Consider the following 15,420-nt stretch of genomic DNA (forward strand, 5'->3'; position numbering starts at 1 on the left):
TGGGACACGTGTTCTTGGCCACTGCACAAAGGACAAGGAGCCATACGTGCTGTTTGAGCCCACGGGCCAGTGTGGATGTCCTACCCAGTTGTGTTTCTCGTTCAGTCATCCCTTGTGGAAGGTGGGAGCTTGTGGCAAGTCGCCGAGGGTTTGGGGAAGGGGTCAGAGGTCTTGTATTCTGAGGACCTGAGAGGAGGGGGAAGCAGCGCTTTCCTGGGGGCAGATCTCTGAGGAGCAGGAAGAGCCCCCGAGTAGAAACAGGGTCTGAGGGCCACGCTTCCAGCCTGGCCTCACTGCTTCTTGCCTCCTTCCTTTGGCACAATCACTCACTTTCTCTGAGCCTCAGTTTTCTCATCTGGAACATGGGCATGTAATTCCTATTCCACCTTCATCACATGTGACCCTGTGGAGTTGTCTGTGAACATACATTTTATTTTATTTTATTTTATTATTTTATTGTTTTGCTTTTTGGGGCCATACCAGTGGCATGTGGAAGTTCCCAGGCTAGAGTCTGCATCAGAGCTGCAGCTGCCGGCCTACACCACAGCCACTGCAATGTGGGATCCAAGCTGCGTCTGTGACCCACACCACAGCTCACCGCAACACTGGATCCTTAACCCACTGAGTGAGGCCAGAGATCAAACCCGCATCCTCATGGATACTAGTCGGGTTCTTAACACACTGAGCCACAGTGGGAACTCCTGAAAGTACTTTTAAAACCAGAAAGTTTTATAGAATCGTGGGAATAGTTTTCATTCATAACCAAGGCTCAGTCTCAGAGGCTGGGCCGATCCCCTGCTCAAGTCCACGGGAGCGACTCATGAAGGGCCCATGTTCAGCAGTGTCCAATCTGTTGTGGACCAAAGCTTTTGTGAATTCTTTTTCTTTTTACTTTTTGGCTGCGCCCATGACATATAGAAGTTCTGAGGCCTAGGATCAAACCTGTGCCTCAGCAAGGACCCAAGCCATAGAAGTAACATAGCCAGATCCTTAACCATCAGTTCCTGCCACTGGTGCCAAGGTCTGCTTGCATAGAACAAGGGAAGGGGCTGCTTTTGACAAGGTCAACCCCCTGATGGATGGCCGGTGGAGAAGCTGTGCGGATTGGCGCCCCAAACTTCCAGGCTTGAATCTGGGCTCTTGGCATTAACTTCACTGAGGGCCAAGTCACTTAACATCTTGGTGTCTGATTTTTCCCAGATGTAAAATTGGATCAGAAAGGTTGTTGAGGGGACTGGAGGTGACAGTGGTAGGCACGTGGAAGTCACTTAGTAAGTGGTGACTTAATGACCACAGTTGCAAGAAGTTTATGGAGGAAAACCATGAATCACATTTTGAATAGAGATGCTCTAGGAAATGAGCACACACTGGGAAAAATTTTTGGACTTCAGGATCCACATGTAGGACCCACTAGATCAATAAAATGAGGGGGATGTACTAAAAATTTCCCTAAGTCTTTTTCAAAAATGGTTCACAAATTGAGTGAACGCCTTGCCTTTTAAATTAGAATTTTACCTGCTTCCGCCACAAGGTGGCAGCAAAGCACAGCCCGCTGCTGGGCTCACTCCAGCCACAGCTGTGATTGTCTCCAGGCAGAACGTTAGGGAGTTCCCATTGAGGCTCAATGGGTTACAAACCTGACTGGTATCCGTGAGGGTGAGGGTTTGATTCCTGGCCTCACTCAGTGGGTTAAGGATCCAGCGTTGTGGGGAGCTGCAGTTGTAGGTCCCAGATGCAGCTCGGATCCCATGTTGCTGTGGCTGTGGTATGGGCTGGCAGCTGCAGCTCTGATTCCACCCCTGGCCTGGGAACTTCCAGGTGTGGCCCCCCCCAAAAAAGAAAAAAAATATGTCACGAGTCAAAAGATGAACAAGAGTGACAACTATTTCTGCTTGTTTTCTTCCAAAGTCTTTGAAGGATGTTTGTTACCTTTATCCCTTCTGGCGTCCCAAAGGGACAGGCTCTGGGCAGGGATGGTTCTCTTTATTTTAAACATGAAATTTAAATAAATGACTTGCCATAAAATTCATTGGGAGGGGCTGCCTGGGCCAGGTGTGTGGGGCTTTTTGCCAGTGGGTTGACTGCCCTGGGGAGAGGTTAAAAACATGTAGCATGAGGGCCACGAGGCCTGGGAGCCCTCTGCCCAGCCTGCCTTGCTGGGTGAGGGCAGGTGAGCTGGTAGCTTCCAGGCTGTCCCTGGCATCCTGAGTGGCTTTGTCCATGGACGGTTTCCCCAGAACGAGGCTGGTTGTCTGGTCTCCATTAACTGTGGCTGTGAGGGTTGGAGGGCCTGTCGGGTCTGCGGACCTGATGGTCATTCTCAGAGGGGCCACGAGGGGGCAGGCCTGGGACTTAGAGCTGAGCAGCTGTGGGGATGTGGGGTGAAGCCTGATCTGAGGCCTTTGGAGGCTCCTTTGGAGGGACGTTTCCCAGCCATCCCTGCTCCTGCCAAGCTGTCAGCCTCTCTGCGGGGCGCTCTATGTCTTCCAAGGACATTGTGGTCCCAGGAGGAAAGAGCCACCAGAGTGTGGTCCACCTGCAGCTTCCTCCCTCTACTCCCATCCTGCCCCTTCCCGGGGGCCCTGGGGACTCAGGACACTCCGGATGCTGTGTGAGGGTGGTGGCTGAGTAGTGGAGGCGATGCTTCCCACTCTTTCCAACACACCTCATGTACACACACACAGGCACACACAGTACATACGCACAGACACACAGAGGCGTACACACATGCACATGCACACACATGCAAATGCATATATGCACAAACACTGCACACATGTACACGCACGTGCATATAGGACACACACTATACACATGCGCACACAGGCACACACGCACATGTACACACACATGCACATGCGTATACGCACAGATACAATACACATGTACACACACCCACACATTCATATACACATAGACACACACACACACACACATGCACATTCATATAGTCACATGTGCCTGTACACACATTTGCACACATATACACACACGTGCATCTCCCCTCTCACAGGCATGCACACATATATACATATGCACACTTATACACACACGCGGGCACACATACACAGATACATACACACATATTTGCAATGCACCTACACATACACAAGGCATCTACACATCTACACACATATACACAAATGCATAAGCTTATATACACACATGTGCATACAAATACACATGCATACACAGGCACACACACGCACAGGGGTTTTAGCCTGTGATCCTTGACATGAAAGCCCTTTGTTCAGCCCAAGACACCTTGTCCCAGGGCTCTGTCTGCTCCCGGCCCAGGGGACCCAGGCTTGTCTGTGGCATGACGGGGTCACAGCTGCTGAAGCACCCAGACCAGCAGCTTCTCACCCTGTGGGTAGCTTTCACCCAGGGTCACGCCAGAGCAGGCGTCCAGGGCTGCCTTCTGGGGTTGGGACAGAAGCAGATCAATGTGTGGGGTCAGAGTGGGTTTGGGCAGCTCTTCCTGAACCCCCAGGGCCGGAGGGTCTTCATTCTCCTCCCTGGGCTCTGACATCCCTGAGGGTAAAACATCACAGTGAGGTCTCCCCGGTGGAGGGTAGGCCCCGTGAGGGGGGGCACAGACCCACGGGGCGGGGGTGAGGGGGTGAGGAGGTGCTCGTGAGGCTTGAAAACCCCCAGCCTCTGGTTGGGGAACATCCCTGCCTGTGGCCAGTATTTAGCTCTCACCTCTAAGGCATTAAATGCATGCTTAGCTAATGAGTTCATTGCATTAAATATAGTACCCATTTTCTTCAGTTATTAAGCAGAGTAGATGCTCGATGAAGAACATTAGGAAAAAGATAAAAAACCAGTAAAGGAAATAAAATTCCCTTTATTCCAGCCCACCAGAGGGGACTTCTATATTTCCCAAGCCTTTTGGATGCAACTTCTATACTTCTTCAAGATTTTTTTTTGGAACATATATATCCACATGTGTATAGTTTTTTCTCCTCTGTTTTATTTTTTATTTTTTTTATTTTTTGTCTTTTTGCTATTTATTGGGCCGCTCCCGCAGCATATGGAGGTTCCCAAGCTAGGGGTCGAATCGGAGCTGTAGCTGCTGGCCTACGCCAGAGCCACAGCAACTCGGGATCCGAGCCGCGTCTGCGACCTACACCACAGCTCACGGCAACGCCGGATCCTTAACCCACTGAGCAAGGCCAGAGATGGAACCTGCAACCTCATGGTTCCTAGTTGGATTCGTTAACCACTGCGCCACGACAGGAACTCCTGCTGCTGATTTTTAAAACAGAGGAGGAGTTCCCATCGTGGCGTAGTGGTTAACGAATCCGACTAGGAACCATGAGGTTGCGGGTTCGATCCCTGCCCTTGCTCAGTGGGTTAACGATCCGGCGTTGCCGTGAGCTGTGGTGTAGGTTGCAGACGCGGCTCGGATCCCGCGTTGCTGTGGCTCTGGTGTGGGCTGGCAGCTACAGCTCCAATCAACCCCTAAGTTCCCATCGTGGCGTAGTGGTTAACGAATCCGACTAGGAACCATGAGGTTGCGGGTTCGATCCCTGCCCTTGCTCAGTGGGTTAACGATCCGGCGTTGCCGTGAGCTGTGGTGTAGGTTGCAGACGCGGCTCGGATCCCGCGTTGCTGTGGCTCTGGTGTGGGCTGGCAGCTACAGCTCCAATCAACCCCTAACCTGGGAAACTCCGTATGCCGTGGGAGTGGCCCTAGAAAAGGCAAAAAAAAAAAAAAAAAAAAAAAAAAAATCAGCAGCATAAGTATTTCTTCAAACTTATAAGATTTTTTTTTTTTTTTTTTTTTTTTTTTTTTTTGCCACACCTGCAGCTCATAGAAGTTCCTGGGGCCAGGGATTGAACCAGAGCCACAGAAGTAACCAAAGCCACCGCAGTGGCAGCACTGGGTCCTTAACCCACTGAGCCACCAGGAAACTCCAAAAACTTTTAAGATTTTGATAGCTCTATAAGACACCATGGCCTGGAGACTCCTTAATGGATTTAATCAATTTCCTATTGTTGAACTCTTGGTTGCTACCATTTTTTTGGAATGATAAATAATTATGCATTAATCTTTGTCCACAACTCCATTATCTATGGAGAAATCTTCTGGGTCTAAGGTGAACATGTCAAGGGCTTCTGACACGTGTTACCCAAGAGTCTGCTGGGTCCCAGGGCCCTGGCCCCAGCGGCATATGAGGGCAGAGGGGGTTGGAATGTAGCTGATCTGGGGAGGGTCAGTGTAGACAGGAGCTGGTCTCCAACCCCAGCCTGAAGCCGCTGTCTTCCCAGCAGAAATTACTTGCTTCAGTCCTAAGACCTTTATTTATTTTTTGTTTGTTTTATTGCTCAATGAATTCATTACATTTATAGTTGCACAATCATCATCACAACCCCATTTTATAGCATGTCCATCCCAAACCCCCAGTGGATCTCCCCACCCCCCCAAGCTGTCTCCTTTGGAAACCGTAAGTTTTTCAAAGTCTGTGAGTCCACATGTAAATGAAATGAGAACACTCCCTAACACCAGACACAAAAATAAACTCAGCATGGACTAAAGACCTAGCTATAAGACCAGATACCATAAAATTCTTAAAGGAAAACATAGGCCAAACACTCTCTGACATAAACGACAGCAACATCTTCTCAGACCCACCTCTTAGCGTAATGACAGTTAAAACAAAAATAAACAAATGGGACTTCGTGAAACGTAAATGATTCTGCACAGCAAAGGAAACCCTAAGCAAAACAAAAAGACAACCCACAGAATGGGAGAAAATCTTTGCAAGTGAATCAACTTAAAGTCCTAAGACCTTTAAATCGCTTTCCCTCAGGTCCGGCATGAGAACAGGTGTGTGGCCCTGCAAAGGTGTCCCTGCTTCCACCAGGGCAGAGAGTACGCCCCGGGGGAGACAGTCAAGGTTGACTGCAACACTTGGTGAGGCTGGGAGGGGCTCTGGGGGTGCAGGGTTGCGGATGGAGACAAGACGTGGGTGGGGGGAGATGCCAGCTGCTCCTTCCCTTTCCTCTGTGCCTCTGTTTCTCCTTCTGTGACATAGGAGAATCTTTATCATCTCGTGCGCTCGCCCCGCATGGATGCTCCCAAGAGAACAGTGTTTCTCTGCAGGGAGATGGGGCCCGGGGAGGATGAGGGCAGTATCTGTCACTGCACACGTGACCAAGCTGCCCCTGGGCACGGGGTGGCGGCATCCTCCCCCAGCCTTGTGCTGCCCCCCAGGCACATGGCCAGTGTGCCTGCCTGGAAAGGGACCTTGTGAGGGTGGCTGGTTCCCCTCCTTCCTCTGGGCCATCTTTCCCAAGCCCCTGGCTCTGCTCCCTTGCCCTGCCTTTCTTTGGGGCTGGCACTTTTAGGGAAGGGCCCCGGGTCCTGGCAGGGAGGGGCCGGAGGTCTGAGCGTCCACCGCTGATGTCCCTCTTACGGGTGGAGGGATGCCCGCTGCAGCGAGTTGCTGTGGATTTAAACACGCAGCTGCACACACAGGCCCTCTCCTGGCAGAAGTTCACGGATAGTCACCGTTTCCCAGGCCCAGACCTTTCCTGCCCTTCTGGCCTCATTTGTCCCCTTCGCCTCTGAGGGGCTTTTCTGTTCTGTAGAGACCCCGTGGTCATTCCCAGGGGACGTCCCAGGAGGCTGGGCCTTAGCACCTCCGGATCAGGTGGTGACAGTGGGCCCCAGGTCACCTCGGATGATTTGGGCCTCTCTTTGCCATTTCCCCCTTGTGACTGGAGGGCAGTGTGGCTTCTATCTCCTCCCGAGCCCCCTGCTCTGACATGTGCCTTGTGGGCCTGGGGGAGGTTGGAGCCACAGGCTGCAGACCCTACTTCCCGAGGCCTCCTGGAGGATGGGTGGCTCCCTGTGGACCGATGCCCGCCCTGCCCCCACCCCCGAGGGCCCCGCTCATCCTCTGCTTCCCACGCCCAGTGTCTGTCGGGACCGGAAGTGGAGCTGCACGGACCACGTGTGCGATGCCTCGTGCTCGGCGCTGGGCCTGGCCCACTACCTCACCTTCGACGGGCTCAAGTACCTGTTCCCGGGAGAGTGCCAGTACGTCCTGGTGCAGGTGAGAGCCGGGCACGAGGGGGCGCTGAGGCCAGGAGGGGCTCCAGGGCCAGACTCCGCAGTTCTGTCTAGGAAATGGCTCTGGGGAGTAGTTTCACCAGAGTGGTTTTCCAGCGCCCCCCCCCCCCCCCGGAAACTCAGGTGACTTGTCTTCCTCCAGCTCATCTGGACACCGGTGCAGGGGCGGGACGGGGGTGCTAATACATTGGCTGGTAGCAGAGTGGGGCAGATACCAATCCTAGCACAGGGGGATGAGAGAGAAAGGCTTCCTTTCCTTCCAGCAGATGCAGCCTCCATCAGGGGCATGGTGGGGAGTGGAGCCCAGGCCGCATCTCAGCCCCCGTCCCCTCGTTGCCAGCACCCTTGTGCAGTGCACAGCCCACACGGCCTGATGCGGCCGCCCCTGGTTGAAATGACCTGCGGGGTTTGCGTCCTGCCCTCTGATTCTCTTCAGTTCTATTCTATTCTATTATCTCCTTCTCCACCATTTTCATTTCTAACCTAGTGCACTCAGCATGGGGAGGGGGTGACAGATATGGGAACAGAAAGTCTTGCTGCCTGGAAGGGTAAGAAGCAATCCGGGGAATCCTAGCCAGTGAGGGAGGGCTGCTCTGCCCCCCTCTCCCACCACATGGCTTTCTGGAAGTTTCTCTTGCTGGTTGATGCCTAGAGTACGGGGAGTGAGCCCCCTCCCCCCACACACAGCACAAAATGGTTTCACCCACACCCAGGAACCATCCCCCACTAAGGCTTTCCCATAGGTCACATGAGGAAGCCCATCTTTCCGGTTATCCGTCTGCCTCGGCCTTGGTAGAAAAACACGAGGTGATTCCCCAGCCAGGTTTCTATCTAGGCATCCGGAATACATGATAGTTTAGTGCAACGAGGAGCGGCCAGTCAGACTCACCCACCAGCTCTTCCTGCCCCGGCAAAGTGGCCTGGCTGGGCCAGTGAAGGGCCCCCTCCAAGTCCTGCCCCCTGTGGCTTGCTGGTTTTCCCACCCAGGCCAGTGCATTGTCCCCCTTTGTCTGGGGTCCTCCTCCCCTCCTCCTTTGGGAAGTGTTCACGCTTTCTCCAGAAAAATCTCAGCTGGTGTCAAAGCACTTGTATCTCTGTTCCCTCTTTTAATCTAACAACCCCATTTTTTCATATATCGCATCTTTTTTTAAAAAAAATTATAGTTGGTTTACAGTGTTGTGCCAATTTATGCTGTACAGCAAAGTGGCTCAGTTTGTGCGTGTGTGTATATATATATATATACATTCTTTTTTATTTTTGTTTTTTAAATTATTTATTTTATTTTTTTTGTCTTTGTTGTTTTTTTAGGGCCACCCCCGCAGCATATGGAGGTTCCTAGGCTAGGGGTCTAATTGGAGCTGCAGCTGCTGGCCTACACCACAGCCACAGCAATGCCAGATCTGAGCTTTGTCTGTGACCTACACCACAGCACTCGGCAGCATGGATCCTTAACCCACTGTGCCAGGCCAGGAATCGAACCCCAAACCTCATGGTTCCTAGTTGGATTTGTGTCCGCTGTGCCATGGTGGGAACTCCATACATTCTTTTTTAAAATATTCTTTTCCATCTTGTTCTATTCCAGGAGATTGGATGTAGTTCACTCTGCTGTAAAGTAGGACCTCATTGTCTATCCCTTAACCCAACACAGACCCGTTTAACCTAACGATCTCATTAACCCAACACAACTCATTAGCATAACAATCCCATTAACCCAATACAAACCTGTTTAGCCTAACAGTCCCATTAAGCTGTCTGATCCATCTTATAGAAGGGCACATGGTGTGTGTGGTGTATGTGTGTCTGTGTTTGTGTGTACGTGTGTGTGTATGCGTACGTGTGTGTGTGTGTGTGTGTGTGTGTATGTGAGGGTCAGAGAGGTAAATGACTTAACGTCATCCAATATGTGGCAGAAACAGGGCTCACACCTAGCTTTCCTGAGCGGGGTGGTTTCCCATCACACCACGGTGACAGCCACCAGGGGGAGTGTTTGCCAGAAACGCACCCCCGTTTCTTCCTTTCCCTGTAATCCACCTGCGAGGACCAGGGCTTCCTCCTCCTCCGTTCCCAGCTAGAGATGGTAGCTCAGCCGGGTTGCTGTTGTCCAGCCATCTTTGGTTACAGTTCTGGGCCATCCACAGGGGCCCACCAGAGCTCAGAGCCGCCAAGTGCCATGTGGTCTGCCGCCGGACACCCGGCTGAGGCTGAGCTGAGGGCTCTGGGGGGCAGTGGGCTGATGTGTCCACACTCCCTGTCCCTTTCTCCCCACTGCTCTCCCCTGTGCCCCTTAACCCCCAGCCCCAGCCTGGCCAGAGGCACCTGGTTCCTGGGTGACAGCTGAGGATGACACATCTGTGAGACACCTGAGATGACCAGACACCAGTCTGCTGATCTGGGGAGGGGGAGCAGGGGTCGTATTTCTCTCCTGACGCCCCTCTTTTCCTAGGATTACTGTGGCAGCAACCCTGGGACCTTCCGGATCCTGCTGGGGAACGAGGGGTGCGGCTACCCCTCCCTGAAATGCAGGAAGCGAGTCACCATCCTTGTGGACGGAGGAGAGATTGAGCTGTTTGATGGGGAGGTGAGTGTGGCCTGGTCCCTACACCCCCACACCCTGTGCTGGCTGACAAGGAGGAGCATCTGGCTGACAAGGAGGACAAGGCCAGCTGAGCATCTGTGCAGGACAAGTGGATGGAGTATCGTGCAGCCATTAGAGATGAGGTAGCACTGTATCTCCTGACCTGGCCGCGTCCTGTGAGGAGGGCAGGTCGCACACGGCGACGGATTATACATCCGTTTCAGTAAAAGGACACGCAGACGTGTGCGGGGATGATGTGTAACCAGATGTTTCTGTGAGCGTTGGAGGGACCAGGGCTGACCTCCTGCGGGGAGTGGAGGTCGGAGTGCGGGGGGCGGAAGGGCTCTCATATGTGGATGTGTATATACACACACATATATATTATATATTCACACTTGTGTATATTATGTATACAACTTATACACACATTATACATGCAGATATATTACATGTACCTATGCATTTATATTATGTACTCACATTTATAAGTATTTAATATGCAAATGTATACACACATATACACAGAAATGCATATGTAATATATTCACATTTATAAGCATTAAATATACAAATGTATACACAGATGTATACCTATATATACCTACATTTTATATGCATTATGTATACAACGTCTACATAAATATATACACATATATTATGCACACAAATATATTATAATACAGATGCATATATATCCACATTCATCAGTATTGAATATACAAATGTACACATACATACACAAACATATATACATATATAATATACCCACATTTATATGCATTATATAAAAATACACACACACATATATACATACAATATAAAAACGTGCACACATATACACATATACATATATATTATACCCCACGTTTATATATTATACGCAAATGTATACACACATATGTACATACATTTATAGTATATACAAACATATATACACACACATATAAATATATATCCTGGGAAGTGATGGTGTTGGGGGTATATAATATATGTGTATTTGTATGTGGGGTGTGTCCCCAGGGAGGCGATCTTTGGGAGGGTGACAGGTTCTCCACATCAGCCTCAGTCTTTGGGGTTAGATGGTCAGCAGGGCCTGCTGAAGGGCGGAGAGGGCTTGGCTCGGAGTCAAGGGTTCATGTCCCTTGGAGGCTAGAGGATGGGATTCCTGCCTCCAGTGCCGAGCTCCTCTGCCTCCCTGTCCAGCTCTGATTCTTGATGACAGGAACTCGGGAGCCGGAGATGGAAGCAGGGGGAGAATCTAGTCCTCATTTTCATAAAAGGGCAGATTTTTAAATCAGTTGTTTAGAGGTGTTTAAAATCATTGCTGCCTTAAAAACCTGTCTAGGAGTTCCCGTTGTGGCGCAGTGGTTAACGAATCCGACTAGGAACCATGAAGTTGCTGGTTGGATCCCTGGCCTTGCTCAGTGGGTTAAGGATCCGGAGTTGCTGTGAGCTGTGGTGTAGGTCGCCGACACAGCTCAGATCCTGCGTTGTTGTGGCTCTGGCGTAGGCCAGTGGCTACAGCTCCAATTCGACCCCTAGCCTGGGAATCTCCATATGCCGTGGGAGTGGCCCTAGAAACGGCAAAAAGACAAAACAACCTATCTAGGAGACCACATGTATTTAATGATCAAGTATCCAAAAAATTCTTTCCATGACATGATGGGTGATCTTCTACCAATGGGTTTCATCCTATTTTTAGTGTCATAATTACAGCTTTGCTGCCCCCTCTGTTACCATCCCTTATCCTAGGATTCTTGGAGCCAGGTAGGTGAGACAGTTGCCGCTCTGGCCCATGGGGGCAAATGACCATCGGCCCTGGGGGACCGCAGGTATGGGTGGGGGGAGCCGGGCCTTATGCCTACGAGTCCCCGTCCTGCTCTCATGCTGCGTCCTCCCTCAGGTGATGGTGAAGAAGCCCCTGAAGGATGAGACTCACTTTGAGGTGGTGGAATCTGGCCGGTTCATCACTGTGCTGCTGGGCTCTGGCCTGTCCGTGGTCTGGGACCGCCATCTGGGCATCTCTGTGTTCCTGAAGCAGACGTACCAGGTAGGTGGCCCTCCTCGGCTTCCTCCTTGTGGTGCCATATATACCAGATGCCACCAGCTCTGGGCAGGCCGACGTTGTCCAGGTGAGGGGCTCCCCATCCACAGTCAAGTAGGGCTGGGACATGCCCTCCTCGGACCTTGTACGCCGTCATCGAGGTAATGCTGAACCAGCTCCTTTTCTGCTCAGACCCTGGTTTCTACTGCAGCCTCCAGGGCCCAGGCTGCCTAGTTGGCCATCCAAGGGACAAGGCCTGCTGCCTGTCTTTGTGCAGGACCTTAACCTTAATGGGGGGAGGGGTGTCAGTGCAGAAGCTGGGAAGAGGCCTTGGCAAGGTCATGGCTTTGCTGGTTACCCTGATCTTCTGGCTCTCCCTCCCCGCTCCATCCTCCTCTTCGTCAGACGAGCCTGCCTCTCTTGCTGCCTGGCAGCCTCCTTGCCCTGACTCAGAGTCTGCTGTGAGGTTTGCCGTGCTCCCTACTTGTCCCACAGGAGCAGGTGTGTGGCCTGTGTGGGAATTTCGACGGCGTCCAGAACAACGACCTCACCGGCAGCAGCCTCCAGGTGGAGGAAGACCCCGTGGACTTTGGGAATTCCTGGAAAGTGAGCCCGCAGTGCGCTGACACCAGAAAAGTAAGTCGGGGGCTCCGTGTGGACCGTGGGTGGTGGTGGGTTGGCCTGCGGAGGGATCGGGGCTGGGGGAGTGGGCCTCCTGGATGCTTGTGGGCTGACTGTTGGGGGACCATCTGCCTACTGCCCCGGTCCCCAGGTGCCACTGGACACATCCCCGGCCACCTGCCACAACAACGTCATGAAGCAGACGATGGTGGATTCCTCCTGCAGGATCCTTACCAGCGACATTTTCCAGGACTGCAACAAGCTGGTGAGGGCAGCGGGCACCTGGGGGCAGGGAGCACCAAAGGCTGGCCCAGGGGCTTGGGAGAGGCGCTTCTGAATGGTGCTGTGTGGAGCCTTAGAAACGGCATCTGCTCACCTCTCTTGGCTTCAGGCAGAAAGAATAACTGAGGGTGTACGAGCGCAGCAGTGCCCAGCACATCCTTCTCCTTCTGTACCACGCACGCTTCCCTGGGCCTCTGCCCACGCTGCTTCTTCAGCCTCAGACCTAGGGTTTGTCCCCCACAGGCTGTTTTTTCTCCAGCACTCGAGTGGGGGGCTTCCTTCCTCTCTTCCCATCCCCACCGTGTCTCTGCCCAGGCACCCCAGCCCTCCTGGGTTCCATGTCTTGTTTCACTGAAACTCTTTTCTGGCCTGAAAGCCCGTGATTTCAAGTCCTCATTTTATGCCGCTTTTGTGTCTTTGTCTCCCATGGTGATAAGGAATTCCCCGAACAAGGTACAGTGCAGTTTTCCCTGTATGAGTATCCAGATGTATGTGTGTGATGTGTAGGTCCGTGTGTGTGTGTGTGTGTGTGTGTGTGTGTACATGTGCACACACAGCCCTGCACACACACAGCCCTGTATGTGCACACGCTGCTCTGTGCCATTGCCCTCGTGGGAGGGACTGGTTGAACACCTGCATTTCTGCTCTCAATCTGTCCATCCAAGGATTTGCAGGCTCTGAGGGATGCTTAGGATTCCCTGGTTTGGTGGAGCCCCTGGGCACCTGGGCTGGATGAGTGGAGACAGGACGGTCAGGGAAACCAGCCCTGGGCTCAATGACCCCCCGCTTCATGTCCAGATTCATTCCTATCACATCTTCCCCAAACAAGGCCGGAGTGGGGAGTGCATCTGGGGGCAGGCGAAGACGGGAGGTGGTTACTGTAACTGAATGGGGATGGTGGGCTGGGGGGGGCTGCCCCTCCATGCCGACAGGGATGCAGGAGCCCTGGGCTGGCCCCGCTGATCAGCATGCGGCCCACAGCACCTCAGCGAGGCAATGCGAGAGGGTTCTGATGTGTTGCCTCAGTCTCTTTGCTGGGTGCAGACCAGGAAGGAGAGTGACCAGCGTGTGTGTGTTGCGTGTGTACAACATCCACACACCCAAGAGGGTGGGAGTGGATTATGGGGGTGGACGGATGGCTGGATGGCTGAGGAGGTACGTGGACAGATAGGGAGAAAAGAATGTTCTTTTGAAGAGTCCGTGGGCACATCTATTCTCTGAAAGGCTGGCAGCCCCGCTGTATTCCTCTTTTCTTGCTGGAATCCCAGTAATAACGTGGGAATCCTGCCTTTTTTTTTTTTTTTTTTTTTGGTCTTTTCTGGGGCCGCACCCATGGCATGTGGAGGTTCCCAGGCTAGGGCTCGAATCTGAGCTGTAGCCACTGGCCTACACCAGAGCCACAGCAATGCAGGATCTGAGCCACGTCTGCAACCTACACCACAGCTCACGGCAACGCGGGATCCTTAACCCACTGAGCGAGGTCAGGAATTGAACCTGCATCCTTGTGGATGCTAGTCGAATTTGTTAACGGCTGAGCCACGGCGGGAACTCCGGAATCCTGCTTTCTTACCCATTCCCTCCTTGGGACTCTGGGCTCATATCCCTCCTTCTTCTCTGGAGCCCCTTTCCCTCCTCGGACTGCCAGAACTTTCCCACCCAGACTAGGGGCCAGAGCACCCAATCGGGACCCAGCCTCAGGCCACCTGTGTCCCCCTTGCAGGTGGACCCTGAGCCCTATCTGGATGTTTGCATCTATGACACCTGCTCCTGCGAGTCCATTGGGGACTGTGCCTGCTTCTGTGACACCATTGCTGCCTACGCCCGTGTGTGTGCCCAGCACGGCAAGGTGGTGACCTGGAGGACAGCCACGTTGTGCCGTGAGTGCTGCCGCCCACCCTCTGCCCCCCATAAGCCTCTCAACCTTGTGGGGTGAGGGAGGGCGCCTCCCTGCTGGAGAAGAAAGAGAGGGTGACGGCCAAAACTGAAGGGGGTTGAGACGTGGGTGTGCGTGAGGAGGGGTGGGACCAAAGACTCTTCTGGAGCAATTCTGGGAGTGGGAGAAGAGGGAGCCGTGTCTCATTGCAGACATACTGACATACAGATTACAGACATCCTGACGAAGGAAGTCTGGATGTCTGTAATTAGACGCGGTCACATTTGCCGACGTGAGCCAGCAGCTCAGGCACTCACGTCTCATCTTCCTTCAGCCTGGAAGCGGCTGTTTTCATAAGGAAAACGGATTCAGAAGCATCAGCCTCCTGGGTCAGGGGCCCTTAAGGCCCAGCTGCCTGTGGCATGGTGGCGTGGGTGATGCTGTAATTTCTAGTCCCCCAGCAGCGCCATCATCTCCCAGGGCCATCGCCACTGCTGGCCCCTGCTGCTGTGGGGGCTCCGGGGGCAGCCCCAGCTTCTCAGGCGGCCCAGGGCTGCCTGTGCTTTAACAGTCATTCTGTTTGGGGGTCTGCGCAGCTCAGAACTGCGAGGAGAGGAACCTGCGGGAGGACGGCTACCAGTGTGAGTGGCGCTACAACAGCTGCGCCCCTGCCTGCCCCGTCACCTGCCAGCACCCCGAGCCGCTGGCGTGCCCCGTGTCCTGTGTGGAGGGCTGCCACGCCCACTGCCCTCCCGGTGAGGCCCCCTGCCTGGGGATGCTGAGGGCTGGGAGGGGTTGTGGGGACAGCTGACTCCCTGTGTCCTGCTTCATCTCAGCCTCACCTGGGGCTGGGGGGTGGGGGGGTAATGCTCTGCCCCCAGCGCCACAACCCTGGGTCCTGTTTCCATGTCTTTCCACCAGGGTCAGACCAGCAGTGGTTTT

The 15,420-nt window shown here is 53.1% G+C and overlaps 1 protein-coding gene across 1 annotated transcript in view; it reads left to right on the plus strand.

The window, feature by feature from the left end:
* VWF (von Willebrand factor) overlaps positions 1-15,420 on the plus strand; it is a 139,241-nt gene that overhangs the window by 71,483 nt on the left and 52,338 nt on the right. Inside the window, 8 exon segments of the mRNA NM_001246221.1 lie at positions 5,819-5,922; positions 6,928-7,066; positions 9,527-9,661; positions 11,562-11,708; positions 12,198-12,338; positions 12,475-12,588; positions 14,326-14,482; positions 15,075-15,233. Coding sequence (NP_001233150.1) covers positions 5,819-5,922; positions 6,928-7,066; positions 9,527-9,661; positions 11,562-11,708; positions 12,198-12,338; positions 12,475-12,588; positions 14,326-14,482; positions 15,075-15,233 — 1,096 coding nt within the window.

The sequence above is a fragment of the Sus scrofa genome, chromosome 5, assembly GCF_054392235.1.
Source record: "Sus scrofa isolate SSC_HxYL_T2T_F1_AM1 chromosome 5, Sscrofa_HxYL_maternal_Yorkshire_Landrace_v2.0, whole genome shotgun sequence".
NCBI lineage: Eukaryota > Metazoa > Chordata > Mammalia > Artiodactyla > Suidae > Sus > Sus scrofa.